This window comes from Notolepis coatsorum (genome assembly GCF_963971535.1).
Source record: "Notolepis coatsorum genome assembly, chromosome: 5".
Lineage (NCBI taxonomy): Eukaryota > Metazoa > Chordata > Actinopteri > Aulopiformes > Paralepididae > Notolepis > Notolepis coatsorum.
The window spans coordinates 98,237,055-98,264,554 of NC_140169.1; the positions used below are offsets into that span (position 1 = coordinate 98,237,055).

At 43.2% G+C, this 27,500-nt stretch overlaps 1 protein-coding gene across 1 annotated transcript in view; it reads right to left on the bottom strand.

Moving 5' to 3' along the window:
- LOC311228904 (EH domain-containing protein 3) overlaps nucleotides 1-27,500 on the bottom strand; it is a 51,238-nt gene that overhangs the window by 4,905 nt on the left and 18,833 nt on the right. Inside the window, exons 6-8 of the mRNA XM_084314862.1 lie at nucleotides 1,815-1,956; nucleotides 962-1,061; nucleotides 463-633 (exon numbers count right to left, since the gene is read on the bottom strand). Coding sequence (XP_084170988.1) covers nucleotides 463-633; nucleotides 962-1,061; nucleotides 1,815-1,956 — 413 coding nt within the window. The remainder of the gene's footprint in view (nucleotides 1-462; nucleotides 634-961; nucleotides 1,062-1,814; nucleotides 1,957-27,500) is intronic.

A 27,500-nucleotide genomic window follows, 5' to 3' on the forward strand; every position in this document is an offset into this window, starting at 1 on the left:
CTATGCTGTTGTAGTTTGAGGCCTGCTTCCATCTGCTCTGCGCTACTCTGTTGTGCTGCTCTAGATTGACTCTTACTAGTCATGCTGCTGGCGAGTATGACTTACTACCATAGTGTTTTTGTTCACCGTCACGTCACTTCTGACTGAGAGAACGCTGCACGCGTTTGGCTGCCGCTTCTCATCGGAGTTTGTTTGTTTGATTATTTTTGTTTAGTTTGTTTTGTTCGTGTCTAAACGTTAAAGTCCATGTACTGTGTCTGTCCATGTACTGTGTTTGTCCATGTACTATAATGCAATGTCTGTAAAGTGCTTTGAGATACCTTATGTAAGGCGCTATATAGAATAAATGTATTATTATTATTATTATTATTATTATTATTATTATTATTATTATTATTATTATTATTATTATTATTATTATTATTATTATTATTATTATTATTATTATTATTATCATCTAACCTTGGCTAGTCGGGCCCTCTTGATGAGGTCATTGAGTTTCCGCAGAGCTGCGTTCCTGGGCAGTGATTGGATATCTTTGAACAAATCCTGTTCCTCCGCCTCAAACAACTTCCTGTTGTGTGGGATCAGAAGGGGGTGGGACCAGAATGACCCAATGTACACTCTGATGACCTGTCAAGCAAAAGGAAAGAGAGAGAGAAAGAGAGGGAGAGAGGGAGAAAGAGGGAGGGAGAGAAAGGGAGAGAGAGATCAAATGACATGACAAGCATCAGTAAAAAGTTAAACCATTATATAGACAGACAAACAGATAGATAGATAGATAGATAGATAGATAGATAGATAGATAGATAGATAGATAGATAGATAGATAGATAGATAGATAGATAGATAGATAGATAGATAGATAGATAGATAGATAGATAGATAGATAGATAGATAGATAGATAGATAGATAGATAGATAGATAGATAGATAGATAGATATTGTACAGTTTTTGTACCTCAGGAGTGTTGACTATTTTGCCCAGTGACCACATGAGGGCGCCATAAACTCTCATCAGCTGCTGAGTCTCAATCTGGTCAGCTTTATTTAACACTACCCTGGAAGAAGAGAAGAGAATATAGGAGAAGAGAGGAGAAGATAAGAGAAGAGTCAATCTACCATTCAGCCAAAGGGTTCTATGGTAGTATGAATGATAATGTGTTGAGTCTATGGTACAGTAGTATGAATGATAATGTATTGAGTCTATGGTAGTATGAATGATCATGTATTGAGTATATGGTAGTATGAATGATAATGTGTTGAGAATCTATGGCAGTATGAATGATAATGTGTTGATAGTCTATGGTAGTATGAATGATAATGTATTGAGAATATATGGTAGTATGAATGATAATGTATTGAGTCTATGGTAGTATGAATGATAATGTGTTGAGTCTATGGCAGTATGAATGATAATGTGTTGAGAGTCTATAGTACAGAGGCAGTGTAATGATAACATGTTGGGAGTCTATAGTACAGAGGCAGTGTAATGATAACATGTTGGGAGTCTATAGTACAGAGGCAGTGTAATGATAACATGTTGGGAGTCTATAGTACAGAGGCAGTGTAATGATAACATGTTGGGAGTCTATAGTACAGAGGCAGTGTAATGATAACATGTTGGGAGTCTATAGTACAGAGGCAGTGTAATGATAACATGTTGGGAGTCTATAGTACAGAGGCAGTGTAATGATAACATGTTGGGAGTCTATAGTACAGAGGCAGTGTACCTGATCTTGAATGAATGATAACATGTTGGGAGTCTATAGTACAGAGGCATGTTGGGAGTCTATAGTACAGAGACAGTGTACCTGATCTTGTCCTCATGGTTCTTGAGTGCCTTGATGACATCAGAGAACTCATCAGAGATGTCCAGCTTGTGGGCGTCAAACAGCAGGATGATGCGATCAACCCGCTCTGCAAACCACTCCAACACAGCTGCGAAGTCATAGCCTAGAGGAGCCAGGAGAGGAGAGGAGAGGAGAGGAGAGGAGAGGAGAGGAGAGGAGAGGAGAGGAGAGGAGAGGAGAGGGAGGGAGGGAGGGAGGGAGGGAGGGAGGGAGGGAGGGAGGGAGGGAGGGAGGGAGGGAGATAGATGGATGGGGTAGTGGTAATATGTAGGAGAAAGAGAGAAGGTTAATAACCGGCAGTACATCTCTTGCTCCATCCCTCTCTCCCTCCATCCCTCTCTCTCAACATTCCAGAGAACGAGGACTTTCAATTTGTTCCTGTCTTAAAGGGATGATTCACATTTTAAGAAGCATGTGTGACTTATCACAATAAGCTGGAAAAAAACAACAGCACCAGAGAAACCATTGCAGACACTGTTGTTGTTAATGGTTTTATTGGGATTTGTATTGGATGCTAATGTATGGGATGATTTATATTGGAACAGTATGTCCAGCGAAAACCAACAGATATCTGTGATAGAAACCAATAGACATCTAATATAACCCAATTCAAACCATTAAGATTCTAACCATTAGAATCATGTTAAAATTATGGTTGGAATGGTTTTATTGGCTGATGTGTTCCTATTGTTCTCTTCAACAGGGATGGGATGCCTTTCAGTTCATCCAGAAAACTCTAGCACCAGGTGTATTTTTCTTTTGTAGCAAAAATATTAGTATTTGTTGGCATCATGCTAGTGGAAGTCAACGGGACATATGAAGCATGGCTAAGACTATAGCTCTGAATTTAGAACGCTTCATATCAGAATTTCCCCAAAGGAATAGGAATAAAGGAATATCTTATCTTATCTTGTCTTATGTCATTGACTTCCACTTAGCATGCTTAGAATGATGCTAACAAACACTAACATAACCTGCCTGCAGTATCTCATAATGCAGAAGACTGGTGCCAGGTATATTAAGACAGACTGAACTCACATAGACATCTTCCCTTTAGGAGGAAGGACACACATTATTACAACATGCTGAAAGAAACAAATACTGTTTACAATAGAAGAGTGCTGACAACCAAGTGGCTCGTAACAAAAAAGCGAATTATTCTCTCTCTGTAGACATGTACTCAAAAACATCCGATTTAAACCATTGGTTCTCACATAATTTTTATGTCAAGGACCCCCAAATTGGCACTTAATAGGTCAGGGACCCCCCCCCCCCCCCCCCCCCATCTGAGAAGTTATTTGTTGTTAGATGTGATTTAGTCCAGAATTCCATAACTGTCCAGTCTTGCAGGTGGAGAGATAACATTGAAGAGAGTGAAACCTCTGATAGCCACTCTTTTATATTGAGAGACCGGTAGCAATACTGTTGGCATAGGCTGTAAAATGATCAGAATGAATTACTTTGTAATGCTAAGGGTGGCGATACACTAGGCCAGCGGTTCTCAACAGAGCTGCCTTGAGATAAAAAAACCATATTTTTCTTTTATTTTTTTAATTATTTTTAGATTACAGAAAATTATCACTAAAGTGCTATCTGTTGCAGCTGCACTGTTTTCCATGAAAATACCATATTTGGATAAGTTTGATAATTTCTCAAAATCTGAAAATCATTATTTAATAAAACACAGAAAAGGATCACCAAGTTACTCTGGATAAAAAAAAACTTTACAGACAACATTGAGACAAAGCTTCCTGACACATCTCCATCCAAACTCTTGGAAGAACTCATTGAAATCTCATCTGATACCACCTGGAGAGTGTGGTGCTGAGTACCAGTATCTCATGATGCAGCAGTTAAGGTGTTGATACCATTCAGCACCACATATCTGTGTGAAGCTGGCTTTTCATCAATGACAGCTCTGAAAACAAAATATAGGGCCAAGTTGAGCCTTGAGGATGACATGCGTGTTGCCTTGTCAAAGATCTCCCCACATATTGACCGTATTATTAGCCAGCAGCAGCAGACCTCGCATTGAGCTAGAAATGTCCACTGAGTGAACAAGTGCTTATTTTCTGTATTTATTTATATTTTTTGAGAAATGGTAACTTGGTGATCCTTTTCTGTGAAATGGTCACACTTATCCCAATATGCTATTTTGATGGAGAACAGTGCAGCTGCAACAGATAGCACTTTAGTGATCCTTTTCTGTATTTAAAAAAAAAATACATGATTTTCAGTTTTTGAGAAATTGTCACACTTATCCAAATATGCTATTTTTATGGAAAAGAGTGCAGCTGCAACAGATAGCACTTTAGTGTTAATTTTCTGTAATTTTATTTAAAGAAATATGCTATTTGATTTACTACTACAAGCAGTGTAATGTCAACAGTACTAAGCCATTTAGACCTGAAACACCTGTTAATAATGCATTATATAGCCGGCTGCATATACACACAAATGTGTTTCCCGGTTTCTTAAATAAACATTATTTTGAAAGCAAGCACTTTTGTCATCATTGTAGCAAAGAAGACAGGACCGGAAAAGTCTTTATCGTATGTAGGGGTGCCCTGGAATATTTTATTGAACACAGGGGTGCCTTGGCAGCAGAAAGGTTGAGAACCCCTGCACTAGGCAACCTTTTGGACAACATGATGTTAGGAAATTAAGTGAGACATATGGAGTAGAATCTGTCCCAGAACGTTGTTTACTGTAGTAACTGTTTTACTGTTTTGACTGAATTTACGAAAAGAAGAATCGAGAATGCCCAAAAAGTTCGTAAATCGAGTTACAAAGAAATTTCTTGGTAACTTTCTCATAAGTACATTCGAGAATGAGGTCCATTGTTTACTGTGGTAATAACTGTTGTATAAAAGCTATAATACCCAGGAGAATGTTGTTTACTGTAGTAACTGTTGTATAAAAGCCATAATACGCAGGATAACATTGTTTACTGTGGTAACTGTTGTATACAAGTTATAATACCAGGATAACATTGTTTACTGTGATAACTGTTGTATAAAAGCTATAATACCCAGGATAACATTGTTTACTGTGGTAACTGTTGTATAAAAGCTATAATAACCAGGAGAACGTTGTTTACTGTGGTAACTGTTGTATAAAAGCTATAATAACCAGGAGAACGTTGTTTACTGTAGTAACTGTTGTATACAAGTTATAATACCAGGATAACATTGTTTACTGTCGTAACTGTTGTATAAAATACATGATACCCAGGAGAACGTTGTTTACTGTGATAACTGTTGTATAAAAGCTATAATACCCAGGGGAACATTGTTTACTGTCGTAACTGTTGTATACAAGTTATAATACCAGGATAACATTGTTTACTGTGATAACTGTTGTATAAAAGCTATAATACCCAGGAGAACGTTGTTTACTGTGATAACTGTTGTATAAAAGCTATAATACCCAGGAGAACATTGTTTACTGTGATAACTGTTGTATAAAAGCTATAATACCCAGGGGAACATTGTTTACTGTAGTAACTGTTGTATAAAAGCTATAATACCCAGGAGAACGTTGTTTACTGTGATAACTGTTGTATACAAGCTATAATACCAAGGGGAACATTGTTTACTGTAGTAACTGTTGTTTAAAGCTATAATACCCAGGGGAACATTGTTTACTGTAGTAATTGTTGTATAAAAGCTATAATACCCAGGGGAACATTCGGAAATGCTGACAGGACACGTCTGCACCTCATATCTGGCAGCATCACATAATCCCAATAAAGCTCAACTTCCTGGGTAATATTACTGTGGTGTAATATTGTAGTCATTGCGTCTACAGAATGTCCTATCTGAGAGACTGAGGCTGACTGACGGTTACCTGGAAGTTATCCACAGGATGGGAGATATGAGGAGGACAATGAACAATAGAGAGATTAGTGAGTTACAGTTTCCAATTAGAACCAAGGGATTTAATGAGAGGGAGAGAGAGGGAGAGAAAGAGACAGAGAGTCACGCAGAGACAAAGAGCACGCAAGAGAGAGAGAGACAGAACCAGAGAGAGAGAAAGGGGGACAGAGAGGGAGATAAGGGGGACAGAGAGGGATATATATATATATATATATATATATATATATATATATATATATTAGAGCTGGGCCGTTAACGGCGTTAACGTGCGGCGTTAACGCTATAATAGTATCGCGCGATAATATAATTTTTTTTTTTTTTTTACATTTTTTTTTCTACCTTTATTTACCCAGGGTAGGTTCGCTGAGCACAGATGTTCTTTTCCATTCACACCTGGGAGCTGCCCAGTACAACCACAGTTGACACCATTGGCCACTGAGCAACTCCACTGGAGCAGTTGATTCAAGCCATGTCACATAGTTCAAGTTTGAAATGATTCTTTCTGTTTTGCTCCTGAGAGTGTGCTAGATACTGTACTGTACTGGTAATATTATGTATTTGTGTTAACTTCTGAATAAAACAACTTATTAAACACAAGTACATCTTATTGAACATTATTTTGATATTTCATTACCAATTATCATAGCAAAACAGCTTTTTCAAACAGTCTGTAATGCATTTTGGAAACGGGAGATGGGCTCATGGTGTAATGGGCCACCTGGCCTGAGAAACATAAGGAGGAAAGAAAAAGTAAGGACTTACTTCTGGTCATTATTTGGGTAGAACACACATATTTTGAATGCCTTCGGCAGGTTTTTTTTCTTTTTTTTGAGCCATTTTAATCTAGATTAATCTAGATTAAATCCAGGATTGCAGATAGATTAATCTAGATTAAAAAAATTAATCTATGCCCACCTCTAATATATATATATATATATATATAGAGAGAGAGAGAGAGAGAGAGAGAGAGAGAGAGAGAGAGAGAGAGAGAGAGAGAGAGAGAGAGAGAGATAGTCTGCTCCTCAACGTTAGTGGACTGTACTGGTATTATTTTGCTATTGGCTCATTATCAACATCACTTCTGATAGAAAAACACTGCTGACTTTCACACACACACGCGTGCGCATGTACACACACACTCACTCACTCACTCACTCTCTCACTCGCTCAGTGTTCAGACTGCTAGCAACCTCATGGCTTGCTCGATGGATTTTTGGGTTAGCTGCAGCTACTGTTTGATAGAGGGCTTGGGTTAGCTGCTAGTTGTAATTACTGTTTGATAGAGGGTTTGATTTAGCTGCTAGCTGTAGCTACTGTTTGATAGAGGGCTTGGGTTAGCTGCTAGCTGTAATTACTGTTTGATAGAGGGTTTGGGTTAGCTGTTAGCTGTAGCTACTGTTTGATAGAGGGTTTGGGTTAATTGCTAGGTGTAGCTACTGTTTGATAGAGGGCTTGAGTTAGCTGCTAGCTATAATGGGAGCATGTCTATGTTCCCCGGGTCCTATGTTCCCCGGGTTCTATGTTCCCCGCTTTGATTGATTGATAGATTGAAAATTTTAGACCACGAGCCCTGATTCCAAACTCTAACCTTAACCAGTTCGAACGAGGGCCTAAGCTTAACCGTTCGAAACAAGGCGGCCATTAATAATTAATAAAATAATAAAAATTTATAAAATTTTCAATCTATTAATCAATCAAAGCGGGGAACATAGAACCCGGGGAACATAGGACCCGGGGAACATAGGGATGATCCCGCTATAATGACTGTTTGGTGGAGGGTTTGGGTTAGCTGCTAGCCGTAGCTACTGTTTGATAGAGGGTTTGGGTTAGCTGCTAGCTGTAGCTACTGTTTGATAGAGGGCTTGGGTTAGCTGCTAGCTGTAACTATTGTTTGACAGAGGTTTTGGGTTAGCTGCTAGCTGTAACTATTGTTTGACAGAGGTTTTGGGTTAGCTGCTAGCTGTAACTACTGTTTGGTGGAGGACATGGGCTAGCTGCTAGTTGTATCTACTGTTTGATAGAGGGTTTGGGTTAGCTGCTAGCTGTAGTAACCACTGTTTGGTGGAGGATTTGGGTTAGCTGCTAGCTGTAACTACTGTTTGGTGGAGGATATGGGTTAGCTGCTAGCCATAGCTACTGTTTGATAGAGGGTTTGGGTTACCTGCTAGCTGTAACTACTGTTTGGTGGAGGATATGGGTTAGCTGCTTGCTGTATCTACTGTTTGATAGAGAGTTTGGGTTAGCTGCTAGTTGTATACAGTTTGATGGAGTGTTTGGTTTAGCTGCTTGCTGTATCTACTGTTTGATAGAGGGTTTGGGTCAGCTGCTAGCTGTATCTACTGTTTGATAGAGAGTTTGGGTCAGCTACTAGCTGTATCTACTGTTTGATAGAGTTTGGGTTAGCTGCTAGCTGTATCTACTGTTTGATAGAGAGTTTGGGTCAGCTACTAGCTGTATCTACTGTTTGATAGAGAGTTTGGGTCAGCTACTAGCTGTATCTACTGTTTGATAGAGAGTTTGGGTTAGCTGCTAGCTGACTAAGCATACTGTCTTTTCTAGCAATGTCCTGCTTCACACTCACACAGTTCCACACATTCACATCTGGGAGCTGCCCAGTACAACCACCGACTGACACTGTTGACCATTAGGAGCTGCCCAGTACAACCACCGTCTGACACTGTTGACCATTAGGAGCTGCCCAGTACAACCACCGTCTGACACTGTTGACCACTAGGAGCTGCCCAGTACAACCACCGTCTGACACTGTTGACCATTAGGAGCTGCCCAGTACAACCACCGTCTGACACTGTTGACCACTAGGAGCTGCCCAGTACAACCACCGTCTGACACTGTTGACCACTAGGAGCTGCCCAGTACAACCACCGTCTGACACTGTTGGCCACTAGGAGCTGCCCAGTACAACCACAGTCTGACACTGTTGACCACTAGGAGCTGTCCAGTACAACCACCGTCTGACACTGTTGGCCACTAGGAGCTGCCCAGTACAACCACCGTCTGACACTGTTGGCCACTAGGAGCTGCCCAGTACAACCACCGTCTGACACTGTTGGCCACTAGGAGCTGCCCAGTACAACCACCGTCTGACACTGTTGGCCACTAGGAGCTGCCCAGTACAACCACCGTCTGACACTGTTGGCCACTAGGAGCTGCCCAGTACAACCACCGTCTGACACTGTTGGCCACTAGGAGCTGCCCAGTACAACCACCGTCTGACACTGTTGGCCACTAGGAGCTGCCCAGTACAACCACCGCCTGACACTGTTGGCCACTAGGAGCTGCCCACTACAACCACCGTCTGACACTGTTGGCCACAGCACAGTGCACACAGACCCTGGAGACATCAGAGGTTGAAGGCCCCTTGACAGTAGTTACTGATGGAGGGGAGATGTCCACAGCTGACACAGGGATTCTGGGCCACAAGCCTGCCTCTCTAATCTCTAGATTTACAGCTGCCCCCAAAGTGACGTTCACATCTATGGTTTTCTATTGTTGATTATATATGTTTTAGGAGGACAATGAACAATAGTTCATTCTATATGATTCTATTTTCTAATGAGCCAAAGGTAGAATGATACCAGAGTGTTTTAGAAACTACAGAGGCGACGTGCAGCAGTTAGTCATACAGAATGTTGATCCACAGTCAGTAATACAGAATGTTGGTCCACAGTCAGTCATAGAGAATGTTGATCCAGTCAGTCAAACATAATGTTGATCCAGTCAGTCATACAGAATATTGGTCCATAGTCAGTCAAACAGAATGTTCATCCACTGTACCTCCATAAGGACATCTATGGAGACTGCTATAACCTGACTCCTCCTCGTTCGCCTCTGGGCACATACACATGCACACGTGCGCACAACACACACACACACACACACACACACACACACACACACACACACACACACACACACACACACACACATGCGCGTATAGATAGACACACAAAACACAATGTTCACACACACACACAAAGACAAACAAAGGGATCGGAATGAAAAAAGGATGGTAGAAAATGGTGGAAAATACATGAAATGAAATAACAAACACAATGGGTCTCTCTCTCTCTCACACACACACGCACACACACACACAATATGTCTCTCTCTCACACATACACACAATATGTCTCTCTCTCACACATACACACATAGCCTACACACACTGTCTCTCCCTCTCTCTCACACATACACACACATTAACAGAAAGGTTTGAGAAAAAACTCATATGAAAGGACATTATTGGAAATGATGGACATCACAGGACATGTACTGTACACACACACACACACACACGCACATGCACGCATACGCACACACACACAGCTGTGCTGACTGTGTGAAGGATTAGTTAACTTCTCTGTTGATGTGTAATAAAGTACTGTGTTTATTTGTTGCTATGTAATAAAGTACTAGGTTTATTTGTGTAATAAAGTAAAACATTTATTTATTTATGTGTAATAAAGTACTAAGTGTATTTGCTGTAGTAAAGTACTCGGTTTAAGTTGATATGTAATAAAGTACTAGGTTTATTGTTGATATGTAATAACATACTAGGTTTATTTGTGTAATAAAGTAGGTATATTTTGTAATAAAGAAGTAGGTTTATTTGTTGATATGTAATTAAGTACTAGGTTTATTTGTTGATATAATATAAAGTACTAGGTTTATTTGTTGATATGTAATAACATACTAGGTGTATTTAATGTGTGTGTGCCTATGTATAGATACAATATTTGAGTTTTAAAGAACTAACTGAATGACCTGAACAGTATGAATGAATGAATGAAAACTTTATTTAACAGATTGCAGAATGGGTACAATACAGTACGGCTCAATACACACAATTGTTAAGGGGATGCAGACCAGAGAAAGACTTTCGTCTTGTTTATATCAGGGTCCCCCATTTTCAATTCATATTGACATTTATGACATACTCAACATACATGACATTTATGGCATAGGGACATACAGGTATTTAGTACTGATACATTTGTGACATATACGGTATTCAAATATACAGTACTGTTACCCATAGATCCTGACAGAGTATATACATATGATGGGGAGGGGACTGTACATTAGGAGGGGGTGGGTGGGTGGGAGAGAAATATTCATACGGTGGTGAGGAGACTGTACATTTGGAGGGGGTGGGTGGGTGGGAGAGAAATAAACATACGGCGGGGAGAGAATATATACATGCGTGGGGAGGAGACTGTCTATTAGGAGGGGGTGGGAGTGGGGGGTTTGGACATTTACAGTGGCCAGTTTAGAATTGCAGCCTCCCGTAGGTGCTCTTTAAGAGCGGTTTTGAATGTGGGTAGGGATTCACATTCCTTTACAGCTTTGGGTAGGGCGTTCCACATTGATGTGGTATAATTGCGAAACGTGTTGTTGAAGCTGGAAACTGCTTAATTGCTGGAGAATGCCAGGATTTTATAAATGGCTACGTTTAGCGCAGAACAAACAAATGTGCTTCAAAAGTTTAAAAAAAACTGACAGTTGCATAATTCTAAAAGGCTGCTTAATTCACCATGAGGCTTAAAGGTAGAATCTGTAATGTTGTCCCCTCTTGGCACTGCATTTTGTTTACATTCTTTGTTTTGGTTTGATGTGTGGGTTGGAGTTGAGTGGGGATAAAGGAGGTGTTGCTACTGCTGGTCACATCTCAGGCTCTGCCAAAAGATGTCTGGAGAAAGTCACCGTATAATAAGTTACTAAACTCCAATCCAAACATCAGACCTAAACAAAAAATTTAAACAAAGTGCAATACCAAGTGGGGCTCTTTTGCCTAGAGGTTGCTGTTTGATGGCATTACGGGTTATATATTTAAAGCTAGAGAGAGAGAGAGAGAGAGAGAGAGAGAGAGAGAGAGAGAGAGAGAGAGAGAGAGAGAGAGAGGTAAAGAGACAGACAGAGAAAGGGAGAGATACAGAAGGAAGGAGAGAGAGAGAGAACGAGACAGAGTGAGACAGAGAAAGAGATTTATGTGTGCTTTGAATGAGTACACACCTTTTGTTAGCATTAATGGGTTGACAGGGTAACGTAGGCACCTTGCTTTTGGAATGTAAATACACACACACATACACGCATGCATGCATGCACAAACAGACACACACACACATGTGCTTTGGGAATGATAACCGTTAAGGGCACTTTGATGGATAATTCCAGTTAATTATCCAATGGGGGAGGCAAAGAATGTCACCAAAATCTCGTCCTAGCTCCTTCCACAGCCACATCTTTAAAGGGGTAGTTCTGATTTTTGGAACCCTAGCTCTATTTCCTACTTAACAATAATGTTGTTGTTTGGTAGAGTCCTTTCTCAGCACTGTTCCTCATACTAGCTCTAGCTAGTTAGCCACAAACTAATGCAAAGTCAATGGGGTCAAGCTCCTGTCCAGTACAAGCTGACTGAAGCTATCTGAAATTACCAGCACAAGATGAACCAGCCAACCCTCAACCAGCACAAGATGAACCAGCCAACCCTCGACCAGCACACGATGAACCAGCCAATCCTCGACCAGCACAAGATGAACCAGCCAACCCTAGACCAGCACACGATGAAACCAGCCAATCCTCGACCAGCACAAGATGAACCAGCCAACCCTCGACAAGCACACGATGAACCAGCCAATCCTCAACCAGCACACGATGAACCAGCCAACCCTCGACCAGCACAAGATGAACCAGCCAATCCTCAACCAGCACAAGATGAACCAGCCAACCCTTAGTTGGGTCAAGAACCAACATTCTGTGACCATTCTCTGGCTAAGATGTTTTGATGATTGATTTGACTTCTATGGACCTTTTATAAAATATTTAGCCCCCGTGTCCCTCCGAAAAATCCCGGCATTTTTTGTCAGATGGCCAAATCCAAAATACCTGCTGACGCCATCTTGAAAAATGTACTTTTGATCCAGAGCACCTAGAATCATGTATGAATACACTTTTTTGTCTAAGTCAACCATGACGATTCCAATTCTGACATCAGTTTGACTCTATGACATCAATTTGACCCAGAAATCCAAGATGGCCACCATATAGTAGAGCGAAAATGTAACTTTTAATGTCAAAACCAATTTTACCATGGTACTGCTGTACTTTAAACAAACTACCTTCATAAGGATCTCAGCAAAATAATTGATGAATGTACAGTATGATAAGATAACTAATTATACTTCAAAATACGCTCTCTTAAATAGCTGTAACTTGAACAGATTAACAATGAAACCACTTTTTTTCCATTTTTCTTTTACTTAATTTTTTTTGTACTTTATAGCATTTTCAACTTTTTCTGGCCACGCAGACCGATAGAGGGAGAGAGGAAGAACGGGAGGAGAGGTAGGGAAGACATGCAGCAAATTGTCGCCGGGACTGGGAAACGAACCCGGGACGACCACTTCGCGACTCAGCACGCTATGTGGTGTGCTACTGGAGCGCCCCAACAATGAAACCACTTTGTCATGTCATGATCAGTCCGAATCAGAGCATTCTGCCTCACTAGATTCTGAATCATCAGATTCCAATGAATCACCCCTCCTCCTCCATACATCATCATCTCCCTTCTCATCATCATCCTCCTCACTCTCCTCTTCCTCACTTTATTCAGCTGGCCCTGGTGCAGGTAGATGTGTTGGGAGAGCAGGTTGTGTGTGGCGGACAGGGCGACAGCGACCACCCACCAGCTCCCAGCCATGTCCGAGTGGCAAAGGGCGTCGCTTCAGGGAGGGGTGGCACACTAGATATGCCAAGTAGTTGGCACGGAGGCAGTGTTGGCATAGGCTATCTGCATATGGAGGGAGATGGATGAATGATTTGTTCTTCATTCTCTTCCACTTTGTGGCACGGGGGTCTCAGCCATGGTGCTACTCTTCTTGTCGCCATAAATAACATGTCGTGTGAACTCGAACAGCTCCTCTAGCACCTCCTCCTCAAGGTCAAGGCTATCTCCACACCGCGAGAGCAGCCGTCGTGCCATAGGGCTCTTTGCCACCTTGTCATACACCGACGACTTACCCTTGCCATAGAAGCCTGAATTGGCATCACAGCCTGTAATACAGTGTAGCTGCACAATACAATCTGCCATCTCCTCAGTAACCAGGCCACGGCAGAAGACTGTGTCCTGCTTTCTCTTGATACAGAGCATACCGGGCAGCTGTTGAGAGATGACCGCTGCCGTGACATAGGCATCGGTGTCGGCTGCATCAATGACCACAGGGCCACTGTAGCCTGACTCACGTAGAACTGTGTAAGCAGAGAAAAGGATGGTGTGAGCCTCAGACTGGTCAAAGCTGTAGTTCTGCATTGGTTGCTGGGTTGACAAGTTGGTGCAGTGGGAGCCAACAGAGTAGACGATCTCTGTATCTACACCCTGTGCAACAAGGTCAGTCAGATAGCTGCATATTACTTTTTGTAGCCGCTCCTTGTTGCTGACGCTACACAGCAGTGTTTTGAACTCTCTGGCAGAGGGGAAGGGGTCGCCCAGCTTCATGTAGGTGTTGGGGACATGTACCTTACCTTGTACCCGCAGATCTCGCTCATCATCTTTAGTTGAGTATGCTGCGTCGTACGGGTCATTTACACAGAAAATACGGTCAGCATCACCATGGCGGGCAAGGATGATGGATGATACCTTGTGGACATAGTCCAACCACTTGTATGGGGTGCCATCTTGTGTCTGCCGATCTTCTGCTGATGGGGTTGCCATCCTCCAGATCATGCCCATGTCGACAATAGCGGTGTAGGGTTCTTGCAGATCTACAGATTGGAGAGAGAGCTTCTGAATGAGCTTGCTCTTCTGTGTCTTCCTATATGTGCCATTGGAGTTGAATAAGGCCACACATTCCTCGACAACACGATGTTCCAGCAACTCGGAGAGATTCACAAGTTGACTGACCTCAACCAGGTTGATCACTGCCTTGAGAGCACTCCGCTCCATCTCAGCAGCTCTTGCTTTGAGTTCCTCCCCGGGCTTCTCCATGCAGGGCTGCTTGGAAAATGCGCTGAGGCTCTGTACTTAATGAGAACATAGTGGGCTTAGGGCGGATGGGAGGCTCACCGGGCATGATGGTCCTATACGGCATAACTTCCTGCATCTCAGACGCCTTCTCAGTCAGTGCCTGCGACACAATCTTGGCATCTTTTATGCACGCATGCTCAACCTGGATGTTTGCCTCATAGTCCTGTACATGACATTCTAGACGTTGCAGAAACATCCAGTTACAGCGGTGTGCAGTGCCCCCTCCTGTCAAGGCGTCATTGAGAAAGTCGTCATTGTCAATGATACTGATGCTTGGTTCTCCCTCAGCGATCCCGCCAGGACACACCGAACACCGCTCAAGGTCATGCATGGTCCAGACATCACGCAGGAGAAGCACATTCTGGTAGCTTATCCCCATGCCCAGCCCAGTAAGAGTCAACAAGCTCCTTGTTTCGAGTCATCCCATGAAGGGTGACAGTGGCATTGATGGTGGTAGTGGTGGGTCGCTTTATGACGTACTGTGTTATGAGAGAGGTGAGAGAGTGTGTGCTTAGAGTCAGATCTACCCCCTTCTTTCCCCACAAAGCAGATAGCAGCTGCACCATGAGAGGCGAAAGCTCTTCCTCCTCTTTTAGCTCCTCGACCCTCGGTGGCCATGGGACAAGTTTGACTGACTTGATGTCATCCCTGAGCAGCTTAGCCACATTACGTACCAGTTGCTCACTGCTGACACCAATGGAGGAGAGTGCTGCTTCGACATATGAACCACCCCCAGATGTGTCATAGACTAGATCGCTATGGCTCCTCTGATGGCGGGAGTGGAAGCCAATCTTGCTCTCAAACTCCCGGGTCAGGATGTCTTTGATGTAGGATGACTTGACCCCGGATGTTGGGAATCCATACCGAGAAATTATAGAGCTGTAGTCTCGGAGGAGACTCTGCAGTGATCTCAGCTCATGTTCCTCAAAGATAACTGTTGTGATGTGGTCAAAGAAGATAGTCTGAGCCTCACGGAGAGTGACATTGTGCATGTGTGGGAGTTTGTCATCTTCACTCATTTTCTGGTAATTACGCACATATTTCAACCAGCATTTGAGGTGATATCTGATTTCAAGTGCATAGGGCTGATCAGCTGCATAATCAATCAGACAGTTGATTCTGTCTCGCATTCTCTGGTCTTCCAGGGCCACCGTGTGGCTCTTGAAAGCTGCCCATGCGTGATCGTACGAAATCAGTACCAGCTTTGATTCTGGGTGGTTGGACGACTGTCTTACAGCACCAGACACATTTGGTTTTATCATGTATCAAAATAAATTGTAAAAAAACAAAAAAAAATTGTTTCATTGTTAATCTGTTCAAGTTACAGCTATTTAAGAGAGCGTATTTTGAAGTATAATTAGTTATCTTATCATACTGTACATTCATCAATTATTTTGCTGAGATCCTTATGAAGGTAGTTTGTTTAAAGTACAGCAGTACCATGGTAAAATTGGTTTTGACATTAAAAGTTACATTTTCGCTCTACTATATGGTGGCCATCTTGGATGTCTGGGTCAAATTGATGTCATAGAGTCAAACTGATGTCAGAATTGGAATCGTCATGGTTGACTTACACAAAAAAGTGTATTCATACATGATTCTAGGTGCTCTGGATCAAAAGTACATTTTTCAAGATGGCGTCAGCAGGTATTTTGGATTTGGCCATCTGACAAAAAATGCCGGGATTTTTCGGAGGGACACGGGGGCTAAATATTTTATAAAAGGTCCATAGAAGTCAAATCAATCATCAAAACATCTTAGCCAGAGAATGGTCACAGAATGTTGGTTCTTGACCCAACTACCTCAAACACGATTTTCGACATTAGTCCCCTTTACAGCAATTGACATCAAGGAAGCCATCATAGCCATGAGGAGGACCAAAACACCAGGAATTGACTCCATCCAGGCAGAGATGCTCAGGATACCCTGTCACAGCAACATCAGTGTTGGTTGATCTCTTCTGGGAGAGTGACACCAAGTGACTGGGGGTAAGGTACTTTTTTATTTAAAAACTTTATTTAAACTTGAAGGCAACTGAGGTTTCGCTCATTTACAGTCAGTTGGGTGTACATATAGAAATAAGCAAAAAAGAAAAAGCATATAGAATCACACAGCAATCATAACAATAAGACAACAAGACAAGGCCAACCAACCTTCTCATAAAGGACACAGTGATGAGTGTCGTATCTATCATTAGTGATGAATCTGAGGGCAGAGTGATAGACGGAGTCCATTTGAACCCTTAGACAGATTTAAGGGTTGAATCCTACAGAACTGTGATAACTGGCATGGTATCAACCTACAGAGCTGTGATAACTGGTGTGGTGCCACACTTCTTTCCACACCTAGCAAGGTTTTCTGCAGAGTTCTTCTCCAACGGATTTAATCAGCAATTGACAACAAACTGAGGGAAGAGCAAGCGGAGCAATCAATTTAGACTTTAGAAAGGCTTTGGACAGGGAGGGCGGAGCTTGGCGATTATGGAGTAGACGTGTTTCACGTGAGCTCCCTTCTACCGTGCGGAATATACGTTTTTCCCCATTAGTCTTTATTTTATTTTTATTTGTTTTTTGTCTGCTTGTTAAGTCGTCGAGTTTCAACTACTGTCGTCAACTTTTTTCGACTTTCTGGTGGAAACCAGATCCATGAGCGCTCCAGCCAGCAAACCACCACCGGGCCTGGCCGCACCATCGCCCGGTGTCGGGGAGATAAGCGAAGCTGTGCTCTCGGTCATGACCAAGCTCCATGCAGAATCTGAGACACGCTTCGCTGAAACACAAAGAAAAGTGCTGGCGGATTTTTCATCGAGAGATATCAGAGGAAATAAGGTTGGCGGTCGTCCCGTTGATAGACAAGATGGAGTCGCTGCACGCTGTCTCCTCGGCTAATGCTATCGAACTAGCTGCGCTAACGACGGAGGCCTCATTACAGGACGAGAAGATGGCGGATCTGGAGCTCTCCCTGCTGGCTAGGCAGGCCGAAGTTGCCAAACTACAGTCGGTAATTGTGGAAATACAGTCCCGGGAGAGACGCTACAACATCAGGATTGTTGGAGTACCGGAGGGCAGCGAGGAAGGCCGTCTCTCTGAGACCATGCCGGAATTGCTGCAAGTAATACTGAATGACGTCCTCCCCTCCCCTCCCGTATGTGAATCGGCCTACAGAGCGGGCAGGACCACTCCTGGAGTGAACAAGGAACCGAGGCCCATCATTGTCAAGCTGAACAGGCTACAGCAGAGAGAACTCATCATGCGGTCGGCTTGTGCCAGAAGGGGTAATCTAAGGCTGGGCGATCACAAAGTGGCCATTTTCGAAGACTTTACGCCGGAGGTTCAAGCACAGAGAGGCAAATACAAAGTGGTCCTGTCCAAGCTATGGAAACTAGGCCTGAGGCCCACGCTATTCGCTCACGCGAAATTATCTGTGTTGGATAAGGTCGATGGTCGGCGTTCATTTTGGTCGTTGGCTAAAGCGAAGGAATATCTCGAGGGGATAGCCGAGACTGTAGCTTGATATCTATGACGGGTGAGTGACTTGGCGATGTGGGCCTGAATACATTGATAGGGCCGGCTATTCATGCTGTCATGCCTAGACATGCTAACTGTCCACTGCCCATCCAACTAGCGGGGCTTCCCAATGACTTCTGTTACTTGCTAATGCTGACCTCATGGTCGTACTTGTGTATCGCCTCTTTGGAAGCTAACGAGCTAGCTGAACAATGTACATAACAGACTCTAACGTGCTATCCGGATTCATCACTAGTTTACGCGCTAGCCTCGGGCTAGCTAGCGGGCTGCGTCTAACGTCTGCGCTGAGACATTCGAGACCCGTTAATATTTACGCACTTTGGTTGTTGTTGCTGTTTAAGTGTCATCGGTTCGCACAATTCAACGGTGATCGGGTCCTTAACTAACTTCTTGTATTCTTTTATTTTTATATCCAGGCTGTTTTGAGCTTTGGGCTCCGGTAGGAGAAGATCGGTTGAATATATATATAAACAATATATGATAACAGGTTGTGTCAGGTATTGCTTATTACCATCCCCGGGTTAATGAATGTGTTTAATTCTATTCTTACAACGGTTATGTCATTACAGCCGTTGTGCCTGATCAGAGGGGCACTTACAGGTGTGCACTTTGACCATAACCCCACTTTTTTCCCTTTCTTATTATTGTCGTTGTTTAAATGACATCTGTTTGCACAATTTACCTGTGATCCGATCCTACCTTAGACTATCTGCTGGTATACTTTAATTTAATTTTGTTTTGAATTTTCCTTTATCCATTTGTGCTATAACATTGCGACGTTGATGCGCAGACTTGGAAATAGATGGTTGCAGGGTTGATGTTGAGTTATTATATAATAATGACTATTTTTTCCATTATAGTTATCTCATGTTAGGGCCAAGGCTCACGGTGGTTTTCGACCGATATCTTTATTGAAACAATATATGATAACAGGTTGTGTCAGGTATTGCTTATTACCATTCCCGGGTTAATGAATGTGTTTAATTCTATTCTTACATAGGTTATGTCATTCCAACCGTTGTGCCTGTTCAGAGGGGCTGTTACAGGTGTGCAGTTTGACCATAACCCCCTTTTTTCCCTCTCTTATTATTGTCGTTGTTTAAATGACATGTTTGCACAATTTACCTGTGATCCGATCCTGCCTTAGACTATCTGCTGGTATACTTTAATTTAATTTTGTTTTGAATTTTCCTTTATCCATTTGTGCTATAACATTGCGACGTTGATGCGCAGACTCGGAAATAGATGGTTGCAGGGGTGATGTTGAGTTATTATATAATAATGGCTATTTTTTCCATTATGGTTATCTCATGTTAGGGCCAAGGCTCAGGTGGTTTTCGACCGATATCTTTATTGAATTTTATTCTTATTATTATTTGTGTTTATTGGACTAGTGGGGGTTTAATCAGGGGTTTATCTAGAGGGGGGTCAGAGTGGGGAGCGTCTTATTGGATCCATGACTCCAGTGGGAAATGATAGGAAGATGACCATCCTTAGTGGTTGGGGCATAGGGAGGGGATTGGAGAGTGGGTATAGGAGGGCTTATAATAGGACGGGTGGGTTAGGGTTTAGAGTAGAAGGAGGGGGGGTTGTAACTGGGGTGGTATTTTTATGTGTTTTATGTACTGTTGTCTTATATGTGTGTAATTGTTCCTCCTCTGAACTCCTGGGATTGACCGTCTGGGCCCGCCTGGATCAGCGCCTCTGTACTCAGCCTGGCTGCACTGGTATGTTCTCTACGCATTTAGACAAACTCGACCATGGCTAAATTGAATATTTTAATTTGGAACGCAGGAGGTCTTAACGCCCCACACAAGCGTGCCAGTGTCCTTTGGTTATTGAAGAGAAGAAATATTGACATTGCTCTCCTTAGTGAGACGCATTTATTGGTGGGTGATGTGTCAAGGCTAGCAAATCGACAATATCACGTTATCTCCTCATCCTCAGCCGATGATAAGACGAAAGGAGTCGTCATAGTTACAAGACGTAACCTTGATATCAAAGTCCTGGATGTATGGTCGGACACGGAGGGAAGGATTACTATAGCAAAAGTTGAGTTCTCTCATAGGAAGATGGCAATAATAGCATTGTATGCCCCTAACACATTTGATTCAGCGTTCTATAATACAATCACGAAGAATATGTTGGAACTTACTGGATACGCTCTCATTGTGGGTGGCGATTTTAATGCGTGCTGGGATGCGGAGATGGATAGGTCCGGGCCCTCTGAAACAAGCGACCAAAAACGGTCCTCTAAGGCCCTCAGGATGTGGGCCCAGGACACTGGGCTCGCAGACCTATGGCGCTTATCCAATCCCACCCTCAAGGATTACTCTCACCTGTCTGCCAGACACAAAACTTCTCTCGAATAGACTATGCATTCGCATCCCCTAATTTGTTTGATAGTTTCGACGTCTCATTGGTTCCCCTGGCTCTCTCGGACCACAAGGGGATTTTCCTTGTGGCAACCTTTGGCAGGCTCTCCACGAGAGCTCCCAGGTGGCGTTTTAACTCAACCTTATTAAAGAACGATGATTTCTGCTCTGAGTTCGGGAGTAAACTAGCTGAATTCTTGCAGATCAATGTTGGCACGGTCGATGACCCCAGGGTCCTATGGAACGCATTGAAAGGATTTATCAGGGGTCATGTCACACTTTTCTCCTCCAACTTACGTAAATCCTGATAAAAAAAACTAGAAGGACTGGAAACATTATATGCGGATCTATACGCATCTTTGCAAACTAACTATAGTGAACGACTAAACACACAACGTAAGATAGTCAAGAAGGAAATAAACTCCATACTTAAACAACAGTCTGAGTTCTTGATACATAGGACAAGGCAAAATTACTACTTTCACGGCTCCAGGCCTAGCCATCTATTGGCAATGAAAATACGCTCAAATGATAATTTCTCGGATATCCCCTCGATCAAGACGCGACAGGGTACAATCACTACTGATTCGAAAAAGATCAACGACACTTTTAAAGAGTTTTACTCACAGTTATATAGCTCGGAGGTTAATCTCGACGACTCTAAATTTGAATCGTTCATTGGCGGGCTTGAGATACCCCACATTTCTGAGGAAGAGGCTAAGGAACTGGGGAAACCGATCACCCTTATGGAACTAAGGGAGACGATCGCTGAAATGCAGAGGGGTAAGGCACCAGGCTGGGATGGTATTCCACCCGAGGTATATTTAGCTTTCTGGGACCAACTGGGCCCATTGATGCTCGATATGATGAATTACGCTATCGAACAGGGGGAGTTCTCAAGAGATGTCAACATGGCGCTGATTTCTTTACTTCTCAAGAAGGACAAAGATCCCAATGATTGTGGTAGCTATAGGCCCTTGAGTCTTCAAGGGGCCGATTTAAAAGTGTTTGCCAAGGTGCTGGCCCGCCGCCTGCAGAGATTTATGACGGTATTGGTACACTGCGATCAAACTGGTTTTATCCCGGGGCGCCTGGCTGCAGATAATCTTAGGAGGCTGTTGCATGTAGTCGATAACAGTAAAGACAATACAGCTCCGTCCACTGTTCTGTCTTTGGATGCCATGAAGGCGTTTGACAGACTGAATGGTCATACAGTAGAAGCCCTCGAGAATCACGTCCCCACTGCCACTCATCTACCACTCCAATGTCACTTTAGAACTCACTCAGGTGTTAATTTTCGGGGGCTGGTACTTAATTTAAGTGCTTCCCCAGGGAGGGGGTCGGGGGCTACTGCCCTCAGACCCCCAAGATAATTTTTATATGGGCAGTCTGACTTGGCGTACTGACCATATATTAGTGTTGCAATGCATGATAAATAAACAGTGAAAAAATCTAAGAAATCGGATGGGGCTGGGACATTTGGGACGAATAAAAATGTAAGATGAAAATCTCCCCAGCCGTGGAGGTGTGAAATCTGGCCCGGTCGAGAACAATAGGAGTCACAAAATCAGAGTGGTGAAGTAGTGGCAGAGTAGCAGTAAATGCCTGACTTCTAAGGGCTTCTACTGTACCTGTGGAAGGTACGTGAGGTCATGGGTCTGGGAAAGAATTTTATTCATATGATTAAAGTCCTGTATGCCTCGCCGTCGGCAATGATACTGACAGGCAAAAACTGTTCCACACTTTTCCCAGTCTCCAGATCTTCTAGACAGGGTTGTCCTCTGAGCCCGGGACTATTCGCGCTTTCCCTCGAACCATTGGCCCAATTTATTAGGCAATCAGAGGACATCGTCCCCATAATGATCAATAATACACCACACAAAATTGCCCTATGACCAGATGACCTACTGATTTTTATGGATGACCCTTCCCGGTCGGCCACAAAATTATTGGAAATAATCGACGACTTTGGTAAATTGTCAGGCTTTAAGATTAACTGGAACAAATCAGCCTGCCTACCTCTTAATGAGCTGGCCAAGGCGGTGCGACTACCAGCTGATATCCCCATAGTGGAACATTTTAAATACTTAGGTATAGAGATATTCCCCACGCTGAGTCAAACTACTAAGTACAACTTCACGGGTACTTATGATAAAATACGCCAGGATCTAGACAGATGGTCGTCCCTTCCTAACTCCCTTCAAGCCCGAGCTTCCATAATCAAAATGAACGTTCTGCCTAGGATACATTTTGTTAGCTCAATGCTCCCCCTGCCCCCTCCAATAGACCACTGGCGCAAGGTACAATCGATGGTATCTAAATTTATCTGGAATAACAAACGCCCGAGAATCAAAAGAGCTACTACTCAACGTAGGAAACAAGATGCAATCCCTGATTTTAAGCTTTATTTCTGGTCCTTCTCACTGAGACCTATGATGTGCTGGCTAGACCCTGTAGATGCTGTATCTTGGCACACCTTAGAAGCGGCGGCGGGCTCACCGCTAAGATTGCAGGATGTGGTGTACTCCACTGTCTCTATTTCGAAATGCCGGCTGAGGTATGGACCGATCATAACTCACGTGATCCAAACGTGGCGTAATGTACAGAGGTCGTGTGGGGTTAAATGCCCATGGCACCTGGACTCTCCAATTTTTAATAACCAGCAACTACTTGTTGGGCACAAGCCGGTTAATATTCCTCAATGGCAGAGGAGGGGAGTTCATACTCTGGAGGATATTTATGATAAGAACGGCCTCCGTGCGTTTCAGGACTTAAGAGAATTTTATGATCTTCCCGGCGAGTCCTTTTTTCTTTACCTTCAACTAAGGTCAGCGCTGAGGGCGCATGGCGTGCCGTGGGCTCAAGCTTTGCAACCACACCCCTTCCTCAGGCTCATAGTGGACAGGACGACCTCCAGAGGGTTTGTCTCAGACTTTTATACGCTCTTAATTCAGTCCACGTATAAAAATGTATCATTGGATACAATCTGGCGTGTGGATATCCCGGAGTTGGACCCGGAGTTTGACTGGGATGATGTTTGGGCAAATGTGGCATTATGTTCCCGCAACCCCAATCACCAGCAAATTAATTTTAATTATATTCATAGGACCTATCTTACACCTAGGAAGCTATTTGCTATGGGACTGATAACCGACTCTCGGTGCACGTTGTGCTCTCAAAAGGCCACTGGCACTTATATGCATATGTATTGGGATTGCCCACCAGTGGCCCGCTTCTGGAGGTCAATAACGGACAAACTTTCAGATCTGTGTGGCTTAACTATCCCATTCACAGCTGTTACGCTACTCCTGAACGATATAACGACACTACCTGCGTCCGTTCAACTAAAAAGGGTTGTCCTAGCGGGTGTCACAGCAGCGAAGAAGCTAATAGCAATGAGGTGGAAGGAGCCTGAGAAGCTTACGGTGATTAACTGGTCCCTAACACTATTGGATGTGATTTATCTTGAGATATCCACGGCGCGGGTGATTGGGGTGGGACAGGCAGGTATTGACCTGTGGTTTGCAGCAGCCGAAAAGGTCAGGACCGCCGTGTGCGGCTGAGCGGGGTTGAGGTGCGTGTTCGGGTGAGTCCGGGGGTCTCTTGGGAGGGGGAGGAGGAAATGTTTTGTCTGTCTTGTCTTTTGTCTTGTCCTCTTGAGTTTAGCTGGGGATTTTATGGGGGGGCAGCTATTTAACTATTTCTTCACTGTTTGGTCACTTTTACACGGTCTCTGTGAGTCTATGGAACACCTCTACAGGTTTTTGTTTTGTCATGAAGGTTCATTGCTCTGTTTTCGGGTCGTGTTCTCAAAAAGTGGTCCTTGTGGTGAATTGGAGATGTACGTTTTATTTATATAGGGTCACACAGCCGGGAATCGGGGCTGAACACTGGGAAAGACCATTTATTGGATAGTACCCCTTAAATTTAAAATTTAGAAGGTTGAACTCTGTTTTCTTTTCTCTTTGTCTGTATAAATTGTTATTCTGTATTATTATTGTTTTTGTTATTTTCTTGTGAAGTTCTATGTATTGTGATTGTGTTTAATGTGTTGTCTTGTTTCATGTGAATAATAATAAAAAAAAAAAAAAAAAAGGCTTTGGACAGTGTGCACAGGGAGATCCTCTGGAAGGTCTTGAGGTCATATGGAATCCCTGAAAAAATTGTCACCCTGATATGTCTGTTCTATGACCATTCCGAATGCAGTGTGATATTTGACAACAAGACACTTGGAATGGTGTTCAGTGGAATCCGGTGTACGACAGGGCTGTATACTCTCCCCCATTCTCTTTCTAGTTACCATCAACTGGATCATGCATAAGTCCACATCAGATGAGCCCATTTAGAAGATCTTGACTTTACTGATGACCTGGCAGCCCTCTCCTCAAAGAGAGAACATCTACAGGAGAAAACTGATAGGCTGAACAATCATGCAAAGCAGACAGGTCATAACATCAATACCTCAAAGACACAAGTCATGTTCTTAAACCCTGCACCTATCGCTGCCAATGGTGAGCCACTAGACTATGTGGAGGACTTTACATACCTGGGAAGCCTTATCAGCAAAGACAACGGGGCAAAAAAGGACATCCAAGCTAGGCTTACCAAAGCTTGTGTGGGGCATTTGCAAGTCTGGTTGCAATGCAATAGTGTGGTCCTAGAAATAAAATGCAGACAGCTCTGATGGCTAGTCCACACACTCAGAATGTACCAGGACAGGAAACCAAAGGTAGCATTAAGATGGACACCACCTGGAAGGCAAAGGCCTGGAGAGCGAAAGTACACCTGGCGTAGAACAGTTGAAGGCAAGCTGAGAGAAATTAATCTTACATGGAGCAAGAAGGCACAGAGAGTAGCTAAAGACCAAGCTGAATGGTGTCGAATCGTCAAAGCCTTATTTCCCAACCGGGAAGAAGAGGACTAAGTAAAGTAAATCAGAACTATCCCTTTAATAAGGAGGTTTGGTTGGTTTTGAGGACATGTTTTGCCTGGTGTGCGGTTGCTCTGTTGGGTTGAATTACAGGAGAGCTGGAGCAAACTCCAGAAAAACACAACTCAATCATCCTGGGTCAGTTGAATAGATCATTATGATACCAGATGACATAAGGAATAGGTTGGAAACTAACCTGAATTATTCTTTAAAGGGTTAGATTTTCTTTTTACATTAAGTTGTATGTGGCATTAGCATTAGCATTCTGGCCGTGTATTTAAAAAAAGGTTTTAATTCACACCACAACAAATATGTTAGCCTCTTACCATGCACCGGCCCGAAATCGGGCCATCATGCCCATGCACGCACGTTGCCGCACTTTGCGAGTGTCTACCGGTTCGGGCTGCATTTTTCGCCAAACATATAATATACCGTTAGAAACATCTATTTGCCGCCGTTCGAACGCCACCTCACTTGACCAATTCCGTGCCTCGTTCTCAAGTTACATGACGATATGTCAGGCGAGCGTCTTTTTACAGGCCGCGCATCAAATTACCACGTTCGACAGTATACGCTCGAGAACTGACCACTGACCAATCATTGCTGATGGTGAAAATGATTGGTCAGCGTTGTAGTCAATGAGTGTCCGCTTCCAACGATCCACGTGGGGGGAAGGGGGTGCGAATATAGGAAGTAGGCATAGGCGGCGGGTATATAAGGCCAGGCTAGGCTATGCCTACTCAAATCGTTATGCTGGGAATCTTGTCAGTCGGCTAGGTGGCAGCGTTTAACATTCCAGGTACAGGCAGTAACCGATCACGCGTAGGCTCAGGTTAAATAATGTAGCCAATCACATCATTCATATGATCATCCTGATCCCGCAGTAAAGTAAACATCTGCGTTCCGAATCTCCGCCCGCCGATCGCTTTGTAGCGAACACCAGCGCGCTATTTTGAGTCAAATTTCAAAAAGCAAAATGGATATACGGTATTTTTCCAAGGCATATAAACAAAGTAATTTAAAAGCTGCACCGGGCTGCCGCTGGACATAACTACGGATCACCGGAGGCTGTATGTTGCTTTATCTTGCCATACAGGGCTTGCTCTAAGTCTAAGAGGACATGATGAGAGTCAGAGTTCATCAAATCGTGGAAACTTTTTAGAGCTACTGTATGTACATTGTTTTCAAAGCATGATGAGATCCAAATGATCCATGATTCAAGTTGTGAACGGTCTTTCTCAGCAATGAGGCACATCACATCCAAAACTGGCTAAGAACAACAATGCATCAGGAGTCTGCTTCACATTGAAAGTGATCTCACAGACAAAGTTAAAGCAGAAAAGATCATTGATGCCAAGACGAAACGTCGCATTTTGCTGCATTAAGGTAAGACAATGGTTAATCTATTATTGGATGCCTTCATTTGAACACTTAATTTGCACTATATATTAAATGAGTGGGGCTCGCCTCGCATAGCCTAGTGGGTGTGTGTATTGACAAAAAAGGAAAGATTTTGCGCGCTCCACGCGATATTGCCTACCGAAATGTTCATCTAACCTGCCGCCTATGGTAGTAGGCGAACGTTGACTAGCTAGATTGGGTTGTGACTCAGACTTCAGAACACACAGAGGTGGATTAAAGAAATGGATTTTGGAACTTTATTTTTGGTGCACGGTTTACTCAAACCTCTCTCAAACACTCAATTCTGAACTGATTTTAATAAAATTTGGACCTGTACTAGATAATAATTCAAGCTATGGAACCGCAGTGTTTTCCAGCTCATACCTCTATGGTGGAATAATGGAATCTGGAATCTGGCAACCACTAAAGAAAAATGTGAGGACACAAGTTCAAGTTTAACTCAAGTTAAAACCTCTGTTACTCTATTTCATTA